Source organism: Pogona vitticeps, chromosome 1 (assembly GCF_051106095.1).
Source record: "Pogona vitticeps strain Pit_001003342236 chromosome 1, PviZW2.1, whole genome shotgun sequence".
NCBI lineage: Eukaryota > Metazoa > Chordata > Lepidosauria > Squamata > Agamidae > Pogona > Pogona vitticeps.
In genome coordinates, this window is record NC_135783.1 from 135,698,007 (window position 1) to 135,713,314 (window position 15,308).

Here is a 15,308-nt window from a genome sequence, read left to right on the forward strand (position 1 = left end):
TCATCTCAGACTGCTGGGAAGTGGAATTCAACAGCATCCGCCACACCGGAGGTTCCCCAGCCTCGCTGCATATACCATCCTTAGCATCTCCCATCTGTACAGCGGTATCTGAGCTACATAATCTGCTCACCAGATACGCCCAGGCTCCACAACCAGACATTCAAATGTGTTAAAAGATCTTACAGGATGGCTGCAAAATTACTTCCTGAGTGTCACACATTGGATGGTTTCCGCACCTAGGCCCACACACGCGCACTTCCTTTGAGGCAACATGTTATGATGGGAAACAGAGGATTTCCTTTGTTGTGAATCAGCCCAACATGCTACTTTTTAGATTGAAAGTGCTTATCTGAAAACAAATAGGAAAACTTGTATTTCCTGTTTTGTGAAGAAACAACACTCGCTCAGCAGGTTACACTTAAAAACAACAGAGGGAGAATTAAAGCCTTTCACCCAAAATCCATCCTATTATACAGAAACCTGCAACAGAAGAGAATAAAATTACACAGAAATCATTAGTGATGTATCCAAAATGGAAACATTTGTGTGAAAATGCTCTAGCGGCCACACAATTAAAGCTGCAATCAACACCTCCAAAACTTCTCTCTGCTCTGACAGTTTTAGGCTGGAATTCATTTCAAAGTCAAGACCTGGCTATTTGGGCACACTTTCCCTCCTGCTGTATCTTAAATTCACATTTTACCATCTTGGATTTATAGTGCATGTGTATTGGTTTAACTGTTTTTAAATTTGTAAAGCCGCCCAGAACACCATTTTAAGATCTAGATCGGCGGGGTCTAGATGGGCGAGGTAGAAATCCAATAAAATAAATAAATAAATACATTTCAGCTATGGATGAAAAAAATAGGGTTCATGAGGCAGAGGAAAGGACCCACACTGTTGGTATCGCAGAATCAGAATACAAACTGATTATTTTACTGTAACAGCCAAAGACATACTAAATTAAAAACAACAACCACCAAACTTGCCATTACTATGTTTTGTTCTCCGTGTTCTAACACAAGGGGAAAAACAAGTGAGTATCAAGAGGCTGAATACAGTATTCTTAAATTATATTGGCCACATTAAAACACAACACTAAAAAAAGGAACCACACTGTGGCTGAATGCAACCATTTTAAGTGAGCACCCCAGCGCTGCTAAGCTTGTGCACGTTTAAAGGCACAAAATAAAAATAGAACAATGAAAACAAAACAAAGGCATGTAATTCCCTCTTACAGGTCATCCTAGCCCTCCTATGTGTTACTGAAAGTATTTCTCGCAGCTCAGTGCTCCTGCAGGACCTCCATTGCCTCCCACACTGGTATCAACTATCCCTCAATATTCAAACTGCTAGATTCTATTTATGAAAACCGGTTCAGCTTTCCACGGTCAGCACAAAGAACCCTGTACATAAAATCAATCTGGTCCTTTCTCTGATTTTCAGATCATGAGTTCTGACCTAACATGCAGTCTTTGTCTAGAGGTAAGAAACAACCATTAGAAACAATGCAATAAAAACCATGAAACTAATAGGGCAGTTTTGCCAGGGAATTTTTTTTGTCAATTAATAATAATACTTTTAATCTATCTATTTGTATAAATCTGTACATAAATAAAGGTTCTGAAGGGGGGGAACTACTTTATTCTTAGATAATCCATAAAACATTGCAACAGATTTGAGAACATTTGTATCCATTTAAGAAAATACCTGTCATCATCTTTGTAAGTACAGTGGTGCCTCGCATTGCGATGTTAATTCGTTCCGCAAAAATCGCTGTTGAACGAAAATGTCGTTATGCGATATTAAAAAGCCCATAGAAACGCACTGAAACCTGATTAATGCGTTCCTAGGGGCTTAAAATTCACCGTTCAGCAAAGATCCTCCATAGTGCGGCCATTTTCGGTGCCTTTTAAGCGAGGAATCCGTCCCAGAAAACAGCGGGCGGCCATTTTGTTTACCCGGCAGCCATTTTGAAATCGCCAATCAACTGTGTGAAAATGGTTGTTTTGCAATGATCGGTTCCCGAAGCAGGGAACCGATCATTGCAAAGCGAAATTCCCCCATAGGGAACATCGCAAAGCGGTCGCTTTTGCAATCGCAAAAAGTTCGCCGCAAAGTGATTTCGTCACTAAACGGAGCGCTCGCTAAGCGAGGTACCACTGTATTGTTGTTAACAATACTTTTTAAAAATCAGTTAGTTGAACGAAGTAAATCTAAAAACTTCATTGGGTTAACTGACTAAACCTGGCAGGCCTATCGACACATCGAATGAGAAACCGCCAGGATAAAGATCATGATGAAATAAAAAGATCTTGCATTTCTTTCCGAAATCTTAAAAGCTTTACAGAGATCTCAATTCCCACCCCTGCAAAGAGCCAATGAGATGGTTTCCTGGTAAGCTTCTTCAGACACTATGGGGAGAGGTCACCACCACCAAGATGCTGATTTTTCCATGGGGAGGAACCACAGGAGGCCTGGCAGGTATAAGGGAAGGAAACTGAGCAGGGTCTTGTACGCTGCTCCGAATGCTCCAGAAAACGAAGGAACACCTCAAAACGGAGGTGCTAAAAAGAAAAGTGGCTCATCAAACCCATGCTCCCCACAAATTACAGTTTCAATTTTAAATTAAGACAACCATCTCAATCCACTGTGTGCATTTCCTCTCCCGCGTCTCACTGGCGGGAGACACAACTAGCAAGCTGGGGATCTGCACGTTTATTTTGCACGCAGGATTTCCCCACTTTGTGAGTCTGTACCAGAAAGGCCCACCCTTGGTCTCCCGGTCCTACAATTATTTCAGTCGTCAGGCAGTGACACAGCAGGCTACGCAACAGCAGACGCTGCAGTCACCTAGAGGTGCTGGAGGAAGGAGAACACCATTTTAAGGACCCCTCAATATGATTTGAAAGCTTGAGGGTAAGTGCTACGAGAGTCTGTGTTTCTAATCATTCACTGATATATGACACAGAATGCAAGAAGGCACGACTTCACCGCAGGCCTGGGCAAACACAGCCCATCATCCCATCCCACTGGCTATGCTGGTGGGAGGTCATGGGAGGTCTGGAGTCTCTCACCTCAGTTTACACAGCGATACCAGATTAAACTACAATTAAAAAGCAGACAGTCAGCATAAACTCTCTGCAGGTAAGGACTTTTCCTAAGGTATTAACACAGCAAGAGCCATTTGCATGCCAAGCTTTGCTTCCTGGTTTTTAATTCCAGCCATGCAAATAAAAGTGGGGGAATTTCTCATTCTCTGGCGTTTTCTTCACTCTAGCATACCAGTATGCGTGCTTTCAACATCGGGTACACTGCCTGCATACTTTCTATAAGAGACAAATAAATCTTGTATTCCTTCTCTCGCTGGTATATGGGATAGAGAACAGTCACTTGTTCTGATGTCCTAATCTGAAAATGACAAAGCTGGGAAAGCTAAGCCCTGAAAGCATGCCTGTCGGGTGAATCCGCGCAAACTGATTTTTATCATGTGAGTGCAGTCATCAGGAGATTTCACAACTATGTTTTTCCTCATAATTGAGGAACAAATGGACGAGCAACACCAAAATTCTGTCCAAACTTTCTGGCAGAGTTTCAGTATCTGAAACACAGCATTTGAAACCAAAATATATCCACAATAATTCAGCAACAAGTGCACCTTCTTTTTCCATGTATGTTAATTTGCACCTTCTCTTTTAAACCAACACTGAATTTTTTTTCTACTTTGCTCTGGCATATAATGGAAAGAAAGTCTCTTTACAACATTTATTAGGGCCCACCAAAATGCCACAAAAGCATGATTCCCAGCCTTGGGTAACTCAGGTGTTCTTGGACTACAACTCTCAGAAACCACAGCCAGCACAGCTAGTGGTGAAGGCTTCTGGGAGTTGCAGTCAAAGAACACCTGGGGACCCAATGTTGGGAAGCACTGCTTTAAAGACATGACCACTATTTGTATAACTAATTCAGCATGCTGAATTGGATCTGTGATTGATTCTCCAACAAGACCCAACTCAAGCTACATTATAAACTACTTTTGAAATGAAGGGAGCTTTCAGAAGTAATCTGTGATATGGGGAATACACTGTTGAAAGCAATCTTAGGCATCATGAAGCCCTAGTGTGTGTCTAAGGCAGGTTAGTTTATTACTTTATTACTAAGGGTGAATTATTCCTTTAATTATCAGGGCAAATTATTTAGTTATTAAATTAAGATATTCTAATAGGTTGAAGGTTAGGTTAAATTATTCTAACATGTTCTAACAATTCTTAAATGGCCTAGAATTAAGCAGCAAGACTGTCACCGTATAACATTCAGACTACATTTCTCCAGGTCTACGTCCAGCTGCATTCATTGTAATTATGGGAACATTCCAAAAAGGTAATATTGGAAGCCCTGAATCTTTTAAACCTTTGAGGCCCCAAACAGTCTGGAACCACGGTTTCAAAGGGAAAGCTTTCTACACACTAAAGTGCAACAGGTGAGATGTGAGAGGGTTTTTTAAAACAGTAGTTGCACATTTTTCAAACTGCCTCCTGTTCCATTCCTGTTTTTCATTAACCATAGTTTAGAATTACATCTGAATTTTAAACTGATTAATGACTTGCTGAAACAAGCAGCTTCATAATCTATGGTTTGAAGTTTACTCATCTAAAACAAGCCATGATTAAGGTTAACCCCAATTTTGTGGATTAGGACAAAATGGCAAATTGTGGTTACTGAAAAAACAGAAACAAAACCTTTCGATCTGTAGCCACACTAGGAGAAGGAGACAGAATGCCTAATATCCTGAGGCTTTTTGTGGCTGAATCCCATCATTATGTGACTCATTCTGACAATGCTGAGTGGCTATGCTGGCTTGGCCCCTGTGGTAAACTCTAACAGTAGGAGTCCAAGAAAATAACTTTCTCCAGCCCTAGATTGCTCTGAAGACTGGATGCAACACTAAATATATCAGTTTTAGCATATGTTTTGACCCACAGGTTGAAATATGTATCTAATTACAAGAATTTAAGATTGATTTTAGAAACAAAACGCACAGGGTTATTTTTTTAGTTTCCAGATACCAGAATAAGAATAATATAGGCCACTAACAATGTTTGTTTTACTCACTGGGATGTAGTAGATGCTCATTTTCGGGGCTTCATTGGCTGTGAACAGCATTCCTGGGGGGGGGGGATGAGATAGTTGAGAAAAAATGATTTTGAGAAAAAGTGATTTCCTGATTTTTTTTGAGAAAAATGTTTTGTTTTGTTTTGCTTTTGTGCTTACCTTCCATGAGTTTGATTCAAACTAGGCTCTTGGTGAGCAAACTATTAACCAGTGCTTCATAAATTCAAGCACCATTACTAAACAGAGACTGAAGAACTCAACCAATTTAGCAGTTTCTGCTCCATCCAAAAATAATATTTTTTAAAAATATATCTTTTTAATCCCCAGGGTTATTCTTTTATCACTCCTTGCTAATGACATATACATCTTCACCTTATCAAACACACATGTGGTTTAATTTTAAAAGCAACATTTCAAATCAATGATCAGTGCAATAAAAATAGCTGAGAAATGAGGAACTACTTTTTGTTCTTTTAAAAAAGTGAGTGCAATCCCTCTCTTCTGGACATTAATAGCCAAATTATCATTAATTTTAATGGAGCAAAAATCTGAATCTTTAAAATTTTCTGCTGTGAGTTTAATTATCAATGAACCCAAATATTCTACCCTCAGTATTAGAGTAAAAACCAAATCTTAAGAACTCAGAAACTGGGACCATATCCTCTCTTCTCAATGTTTTCATGTGTTTGTGACTTCTAATGTGCATAATGGGGGAAGATCAACAAGGAAAGAAACATGAATCTAAAAGTGTGTTCTAACTGGTACCACCTGAATATCAATCCATGAACAACAGATTAACCATTTTGTAGCCAAAGGAAGTTGTGTAACTTTTACTGCTAGGTGCAGGCAATGCTTTATCTTTTTGCTAGGTTTGGAAAAATGAATGGAAACAAGCCATGAGCAGCAGAACATCATCTCTAACTAGATTAAAAAGTTTTACTTTTACCGTAGTCAAGGATGTCCAGAAACAATGGCGTGGTTTACATGTCACGATGAGTCAGGGTTCCTTTGGAACACTGTTCTCAAAAGCATGCTGTTGCATGTTGCCCGATGGAGAACAAGATGGAGGTGCTTCCTGTCAGTTGGAAGACAGATCACCAAATATGGATTCAGCCTATGCTGGATTGGGTTACACCTCCCTTGAAAACCCAGGTTCACAGGTAAGTATGCTCCCGAATCCTTCCTTGAGCTTGGCTTCCCAGATCTTGGCAGTTGCCAGGGGTGCACTGGCACAGTTAAAATGTGAGCGCCAGCTACATCCATTCATTGAGAAGTCCCATCTGGACAAGGTGACACACCCCTTAGTTACATTCGTTCTGGATTACTGTAATGGCCTCTCTGTGGGGCTACTTTTGGAAACTTCAAAGCATCCAGGATGTGGCAGATAAGACTCCTCACCACATTTCATCACAGGGAGAACAGAAATTCCTTGTTACGAAAGCTTCACTGGCTACTGGTTTCATTTCCAGGCATAATTCAAAGTGCTCTGTTTGACTTATAAAGTGCTAAATGACTTGGGTCCAGGCTACCTCAAAGACTGGGCATCCCACATTAGCCTGCCTGGGTTTTAAGACATTTGAGGGAAGTCCTTCCCGCTGGAATGCTTGACGCAGATGCTCCTACCCTGTGGAACTCCCTGCCATCCGTCTGTCAGAAACTAAAGACATTTCTTTTAAGGCAGACTGTTCATATGGAAACTGCTACTTAGGAAAGGGTGTTAAGGGTGGGTGGGTCTTTTTGTCATTGAAATGGGCTTTTAAATTGTTTTCAAACTTTTGTGTAGCACCTGTTAATAATTAATATGCTTAATTACAAGCCCCATGGTGCAATGGTTAGGCTGCAGTACTCCAGCCAAGCCTATATTCATGACCTGCGTTTGATCCTGATGGGTACAGGCAGCCAGATGAAAACCATGTCAGACTTCCATCTTTCCAAGGTCGGTAGACTCGCTTGGGGGGGGGGGGGGTTAGGGGCTTGAATAATGATGTTCTAAAACTGCCCAGAGAATGCCTTAAGCACTATAGGGTGGCATATAAGTTGAAACAATAAATAAATATATAAGTATTAGTCATTTAACTTCTTTAGTGTTTGAGTTTTTAAATCATTCATACACTGCCTTGGGTCCTCCTACAGGAAGAAAGGGACTGTAGAAATAAAATAACATTTTCTCATTTAGTGCTTTTCAGTTACATGAGAAACACACTCTTAATTTAGGCTTCCCACTAAGAGAACAACACCTCTTGATTTTCCTTTCTCCCACCTGCAAGAAACATAACTTGTTTTGTTCAGTAAAAGGGTAATTTAATTGGTTTCAAACAGTGCAGAAAGGAATAAGAAAAAGCTTCTCCTGGAAGTGCTGTTTCCTCAGAATGAAAAGGTTGCTCACATTAGGGCAGTAGCTGGATGTGTATTATAGGGGCAGCCGAGGGGAAAAACCTCTTCTGTTTGAACATGTCAATTCTGTTTAACAGGAAAGAGACACACCCACTAAAACCATAGAGCAGACTAATTCAATTATACAAAAAAAAATCATAATAGCTTAAATAACAATTATCCCATTAATGAAGCAGAATATAAAGGGACAATATTAAGAAATCAGACATTACAAGTGATTCACTGTGAAACATGGGGATACAAAAACGAAATATCCAGTTCTGACAAGACATAACTTTTATGGCATAGGGAAGGGCTCTTGACTTTGGGAAAGAATTAATATACTAAGAGACACTTTACTTGAAACTAAACACTGACTATATGACTGACTGGTTGCTACTTCTCCAATGTGGCAGAGATGTTTCTAAGGTGTGCAACAAAACTAGTTCTACACTCAGCCCCCTAAGGGATTCTACAAAAGTGTACATGGGACCAAATTCCTGGTTTTTGGTCAATACAGCTTGGAATTTCACAATGGTCAACAGAAGCCTCAGTCCTTAAATATCATTGTTAAAAAAAGGGCTCAATGGTCTCTGTAAGTCCTGATGATTCAACGCTGGGCCATAGTCAACAACAAAGAAGCAGACAGCTACAGTTCCAGTTTGGATGAGTGAGTTTCTCATTGTGCACACACAATAATAGGGAAATAATTTCTACAAACCAGAATCAGGATATAGGCAAACATCATTAATATCATGCTCGGGTTCCATGGAAGTAAATATTTTCCCCTGAAACAGAAAAATAGGTACAAGAAAGAAGTAAATGTTCACTCTTAAGGAAACACACACTACAAACAACAAACAACCAACCAAACAACAATACTGCTATAAGTCCATGTATTATTATTTTGTTACCTTCTACTTGATCAGTCAGAGGCACCTTATTAGCTAAACAATTTCCCTCCAATCAATTAACTGATTCCTCAACCCAAAGTTGTAGCCCTGCTCTATTCTATAGCCTGTCTTCTGACTTGTAAAAGAAATTCTCAAGTTGGGCAGCATGACATTACAAAACAGACAATCATTATATAGGGCCAACTAAGCATGCATACAAGTCTTGACTCCTTCTCATTGTTGCCTCCTTTTATTAAATCAATTTTCATGTAAAGTGTGTGTGTCATTCCCCAAGCACTAAGGGGTTTGTGAGAACAGTCACGGCCCATCCTAAATTTCACTTCCTACATGACTTATACCGAGGAGGGCTTAACTGCAGGACAGAAAAACTGCATGCAAATAAAGCATTTGGAAATAATTTGTTCCAGGCACCTGGAAAAAGAAATGTGGGAGGAATGTGGGAACAGGGGAGGCAAGATAAGGAAAAGAATGGTGTTTGTGGGGGTGTGCAGGAGTATGGCTTGGAAAAAAACAGAAGCAGAAGGCAAGAACTGGAGAGCCTTCCCTGCATCTCACAACAAGTGAATTCACATCCATTTCCAGCCTACTGCAGTTATTAAGAATTTTTAAGTGTTCCTTGAAATGAAAGGTACTGTTATAGAGGACAACGTACGGACATTGCTCAGTTGGATATTTTCTGAACAGCAAAGCTGCTGAGGAGTAAAGTCTGTGTACTATAAAATGTGTATTATGGTCATAAGCACATACGAAATCAGATGGTTATATTTCACCATAGGCACAGTCCACTTTGTTAGAAATCCTCCTACATCCCATTGGTTTCAGCGGGAGAGTCAAACGTCTCAAAAGTTCTTCCCCAGTCTTCAACACTGTCAGCTGAGTCATAGTCAACCTTATTTACTATCTAGTCCGTCATCTACAATGCTGTCTAAAACTGATCTTCCAGTTCCTAATAGGGCTTAAAAAGTCATTTCAGTTCATAAGCTAACATGTTCGGGCACACAGCGTTCAACACAATGCAGCTGTCTGCAGCAGGCTCCCCTTTTATTTTATACAAGCTGGGTGAGCCCACACAATTGGTCTCTGGCAATTTGCCACTCTAGTCATTTGGCCAGAAACCTGAAATATGTGAGCTCTATATAGGCTTTATCCCCTCATTATATAGGATATCAGTGTAGACTTCCATTTCAGGTACTTCTCTTAAGATGTAAAATGAGACATTATATTTTTAATGACTTGCAATATACTGCACTTTAAGAGGTTCTATAAAAATGATCCAGTTGCAAATAATTCAAAGCTGACAATTTTAAGTCAATTGCTGTCATGATCTGACAAGGATGTTTTTAAAAGTATATCGCAGAAAATGCTGTCCTACAAATTATGGAGGGAATCCACAAACTCATGCTATAACATATTCTGGAAGGCTTTCATGGCCGGGATCTGATGGTTGTTGTAGGTTTTTCGGGCTCCTTGGCCGTGTTCTGAAGGTTTTTCTTCCTAACGTTTTGCCAGTCTCTGTGGCTGGCATCTTCAGAGGATAGGAGGAGTATACCAGATACCTTGCAGTTGTGGCCAGGTATATACTGGGACCACAAAGCGCAGCATCCACACCTGAATCAAAGAACATGAGAAACACTGCAGACTAAAACAACCGGAAAAATCGGCAGCAGCTGAACATTCCTTGAAACAAGCTGGACATGAAATTCTATTTCAAAACCCAGAAGCACTGGACGACACCAGCAATCATTATGTTAGACTACACGTGCCTGAAGCTATGGAAATGTTTTAGCAAACAGTTGGAAGATGCCCGTATGTGAGCAACTAACGTTTAATTGCAAGAGAAGCATCATGAATTTCATGCACAGCCTTTTCCCTTCGGTAAGGGATGGGCCACTTGCCACTCTCAAGGCATATCCTACTGGTACCCTGTTTTCCCAAAAAATAAGACAGGGTCTTCATATTAATTTTTGCTCCAAAAAACGCATTGGGGCTTATTTTCAGGTGATTTTTTTCCCATGTACAACCATCTACATTTATGCAAATGCAGTCATGTCATCTTCTTCTAGTTGCTGCACAAGGGTGGAAGGTGGGGTTTCACTTAACTGGGGCTTATTTTTGGGGTAGGGCTTATATTACGAGCATCCTGAAAAATCATACCAGGGCTTATTTTCAGGATAGGTCTTATTTTAGGGGAAACAGCCTGATCTCCTGTGGCCCTTGGCTCACTTCCAAAGCCATCAGCAAGTGATTGGTTGAGGTCCCACTGCAAGAGGGACCTGGCTCTTCCTCAGCAACCAACTTGGGAAGGGTGGGAGAGAGGATACAATTAATGAGAAAGAACTGGATGGCAGAAAGGGTGGTAGGGAGAGATGAAGAGAAATGGGGGCTGTCTGCTTTTATCTTTGCCCCCCCTTGTTATCTTCCACCCTATCTACCAACAGCACGCTATCTCCAAAATGCCACCCCTGAACCAAAGCTGCCTTTATCAGAAAAACAGGGGGGAAAGGTTGCCTACTCCTGCTTTAACAAGAGCAGAAGAGAAGCCCCCCCCCCCCGAATGGTCAGACTTTTGCCAAGCCAGGAGTCTTTCATCCCCCTTCCTGGAAGAGAACCTGATCAGGCTTTCAATGTGGTACGGAGGCCTTTTCATGAAAGGATCATAATGGGTTTTCTTTCCCCTTCCCTGGGAAGCATATGGCTTTCCCATTCCACGGTTAACATTTTCCACAAATCTCTCTCCAGAGAAATCGCTCCAAAGGATTCATGTAAAGGAAAAAGATGTTTGGTCAGAACTGGCTCTAATTTAGCAACACGCGCCCACTGCAGGGAAGAGAGAAGAGGGAAACTTGCAGCTTTGAAGGGAGAGCAACATGTGGCCTATCTCACTTTCTTTGGATCCTGCCCCGCCACATCTCCTCGTTTCCTCCTTTCCTCTAATTCCACAGCGACAATGCTTTCCCACACAGAGGCCGAAATGCTAAGTTACACATGCTGCGGCATACACAGGATGCGTCTGTCACGTGCGGAAAGAGGAGCAGGAAGGCCCACGGGCCTGATTTTGACACGGAATCAGATCTACCTTCTGGCTCACAAGAGAGGAAGGAAAAGCCAGAGCTCGAGAACAACTGCTAGATAGTTCAGTGGTTAAGGTCTCTGGCTGAAGATTGGCACATCGAACACTGGCAGTTTGATTCCCCACGGCGCCTCCTTGAGAGGGGCTGGACTCGATGACCCACAGGGTCCCTTCCAGCTCTAATGAGGAAACTTACTTCTGTGAACTACAACATCGGAAATACTCACATTAGTGTGGTATTTTTCCAAGCTATGAAAGCCATACCTGGGTCAGGAGGATAGTGGCAATGGTGTACTGTCTGAAAAGAACCCCTGAAGAGCCTGAACCTGTTTCTTACCAAATGCAGGATGATTTTGCTAATTAAGACCCTCATGGAGCAGTGGTTAAACTGCAATACTGCAGTCAAAACTCTGGTTCCATCCCAGGTAGCCGGCTCAGGGTTGACCCAGCTTTCCAGCCTTCCAAGGTTGGTAAACTGAGTACCCAGCTCATTCGGGGGCAGGCGAGGACAATGTGTGGCCTGCATAATTAAATTGTAAACCACCCAGAGAGTGCTTTTAGCGATATGGGGTGGTATATAAGCAGCATGCTTTTAAAGTAAATTAAAAGGCACAGACAGCTGGATCTTATAACCACAAACTTGATTTTTTTAAAAAGAGAGAGAAATGTTGTTTGCCTACCAGCACCTCCCTATTTTTCATTTGCTTTTTCCCCCACCTTCGCTGTCCTCCTGGGTGCTTCCTTTCCCTCCTGATTTAATTTTGCAGCCTCACCTGCCTCTGATATTTTCCCAAATAATTAACAGGAGGAAGGGTTTTCCCCCACCTCCGCTCTTTGAAAACAAAGACCTGGAAGCTCCCCAGGCCATGTGCAACGATTCAAGCATCCAAGGCACATTTTGCTTCCACACTCTTTTCCTCTTTTTTTCCACTCCCTGGCAGCCAGAGATAGTTAAGCACCAGCATCGGAAAAGGAGAGGCCAGTGGGAACTGAAAGAAACCATCATATGCCTTGCAGCACAGAATCTCCTGACACACCACTTCATCTGCCACTTCCAACTTTTGCCAGAAGTGAAATGTACAAGACATGAGAGAAGAAATATATTTTCTTTTGTTATCTAGGACATGGTGATATGGAAAGCAGATGCTACTGGTGGACCTCAGGTCATCAGATGTTTCTGCTTCTAACAGAGTACGAAAGGGTTGTACACAGATTCTCCCTCCCACACACCAAAGCTCTCCCAGTTTGGGAGAATCCCTTTCCCACACTGTTTAGCTTCTTCAGGAGGGTTCCCTGACCCTCCATTTTGAATTTTCAAGGGTCGTAAGATGTGTGCTACTATTAAACCAGTTGCCTCTACTTAAGTTGGATCATACTCAATAGCAATACCACCATGAAGAAAAGCCTGTGATAAGGATGGACAAGAAAACCAGGAGTGCATTTTTGCATGGAAGGACTGTGAGCTCCACTCTGGCACTCAGAATAAATTCCCGGGCCTACACGTCCTGAACTCTAAGTCTCTATGCCTTTCGCACCAGGCTCCGATTAGCAACCTCAGGTTCAAGTGAAGGAGATCACCTAAAGCTGAGGCCAGCTTTCTCCTACCACATGATGGGCAAAATCCAGAAATAGGTGCACATAAAGCATGTATGTAAAACCCATTTAACTATGAACTAGATTGTGACTTTCTGGTCTCTGATCCCCAGAAAATTACAATCAAATGATACCTGTTGGGAGGAAGCATCCAAGTGACAAAAGATAATGAGGAAAGGAAACAAGAAGTGACTGCAACTGTACTAATAACATGAAAAGTGATTTGGGCCAGATACTGATTGCTGTAGGGTTGCGAAGATATCCTTTTTACATTCCCTTCTTGTATGCTTACTCACATAAAAACCTTGAAGAATTTTTACTCAACTTAAAAGAAAACAACGACCCAAGAATAATCTATTCATTTATGACCTATGAAAGGAGAAGGGCAATTTAAAAGACAGAAATAACAGTATTAAAATATACATTCTCTTTAGATAGAGTAGAATGTTCAGAGCAAAACACAATAACCATCATTCAGATACATTATAATAATGTTAATAATCTTAGAACTGCGGATCTGGAAGGGATCCTATGGATCATCAATTCCGGCCCCTGCCAAGGAAGGCCAGTGGGGGGAATTGAACTCCCAACCTCTGGCTCCGCAGCCAGAGACCTCAGCCATGGAGCTATCGATCCAGCAGTCATTACGAAACTACGATGCTCAACAGAAAGAGAAAAATCAGCATCAGACTTACTGTATCCTTGTTCCACATTTTTATGATTCGCGAATCAGATGAAATAATTAAGTCTAAGCAACTGTGGAACTGTATTGATTTAATAGGTAGACCATACTGATGGTCCTTCACTATTAGTGGCTGATTTGATCGAAGATCATAAAGCAAGACCTGTTAACAAAAAAAAAAGGTTAATTAGATTTTGTATTAAACAGTCAGTTGTGTAAAGGTCATCTGAAGCAGGCTGAAAAGAATTAAACAAATAAAGAATTTTATCTCATCTTAGTGAAAGAGTGTATTAACCAGGATTTTTTTTGTCAGCATGCATTTCATTATTAAGCTACAAGAGATGCATAGCTGAGAGCAAATCAGCAAAAGGGTGCGAAGAACTTATTTAACACAACTCATCTCTGTATTCTTCTTTTAACAGAAGCAAGGAGAGGCCTGCAAAATCTTCATTCTATCAAAGGCTGACAAATTCCCAGCTTGCATATTCAGTGACTACAATGAAAGTTACTTTTATCAGGTTGTCCTCTGTTACATAGCATCATCTGGCAAACCAGCCTTGTGCTTATGCAATATGATTACATGCAGTAAGGAAAACTCTATTGCGTAGTTACACTCACAAAAGGCAAATCACAAAAGTGTCAGTAGCTTATTGCAACTAATTAACAAATCACAGCTTAGATTTTCAAGTCCAGTGGCTTGGTGTATGCCCAAAAATCTGAGTGGGGTCTTTTTAATGGCAAGCAAGAAGCCACTGTGATTCATTTGCCTTCCACAGGTGTAACTATTCAGTAAGATTTTGGCTGATAATTGCTTTAAAAAAAAAACAGTCAAAGATTGAGAGGAAATAAAGCCAAATGCTTTTGCTTGCACAATAAGCATCCAAACATTCATTTTTCTTATGGTGAACTAATGCAACAAAAATACCTAAGAAGCAATACTCAATAGTCAGATTCCAAATGCAATGATCAACTGATTCCCTGAAAAGCAATGGAACATGAAACACAGTCTTCGCCACTCCACATTCACATTAACAGGTTTACTTAATCTAGCCCTTGCTGCTATTATTCATTGTGGCCATCCTACACAAGGTGAGCAGCAAGCCCACTGACAGCATAGCTACCTGGCCAGTAGATGTTCCAACAGCCATATTCAAAGTTCCATCAAACTTTAAGGCTGAAATAGATGGCAGACCATCTACCCTGAAACAAATTAAAAACATTTTACATCAGTGAAAAGTATCTATCCATATATCTTAACCATCATTGCCCATGCTCACCACCAACTGCAACCTACATTAGAAAGGTGGCAAATTAAACTGAAAAGCTGCAGCAATTAGAATTTTTGCATCAAGAATGTTTGTTTATTTATTTATTTAGCATAGTACCTATTAGTAGAACAGCACTGTTCTGGGCAGTTTAAAATGAAGAATGCAACAGAACAAACAAACAAAATGGAATACTATAATAGAACCATAAAATAAAAGAGACGACTGAAATGAGAACAGCATTAAGTTGATTTAAGTCAGAGAGATGTTTTGAAAAAGAAAAGAACATATATTCTCCA

General features: G+C 40.8%; 1 protein-coding gene across 1 annotated transcript in view; it reads right to left on the reverse strand.

The window, feature by feature from the left end:
• The window catches only part of NOL10 (nucleolar protein 10), a 59,933-nt gene that overhangs the window by 29,870 nt on the left and 14,755 nt on the right, over positions 1-15,308 (reverse strand). The window contains exons 10-13 of the mRNA XM_073001550.2: positions 14,866-14,944; positions 13,758-13,907; positions 8,207-8,273; positions 5,113-5,165 (exon numbers count right to left, since the gene is read on the reverse strand). Coding sequence (XP_072857651.2) covers positions 5,113-5,165; positions 8,207-8,273; positions 13,758-13,907; positions 14,866-14,944 — 349 coding nt within the window. The remainder of the gene's footprint in view (positions 1-5,112; positions 5,166-8,206; positions 8,274-13,757; positions 13,908-14,865; positions 14,945-15,308) is intronic.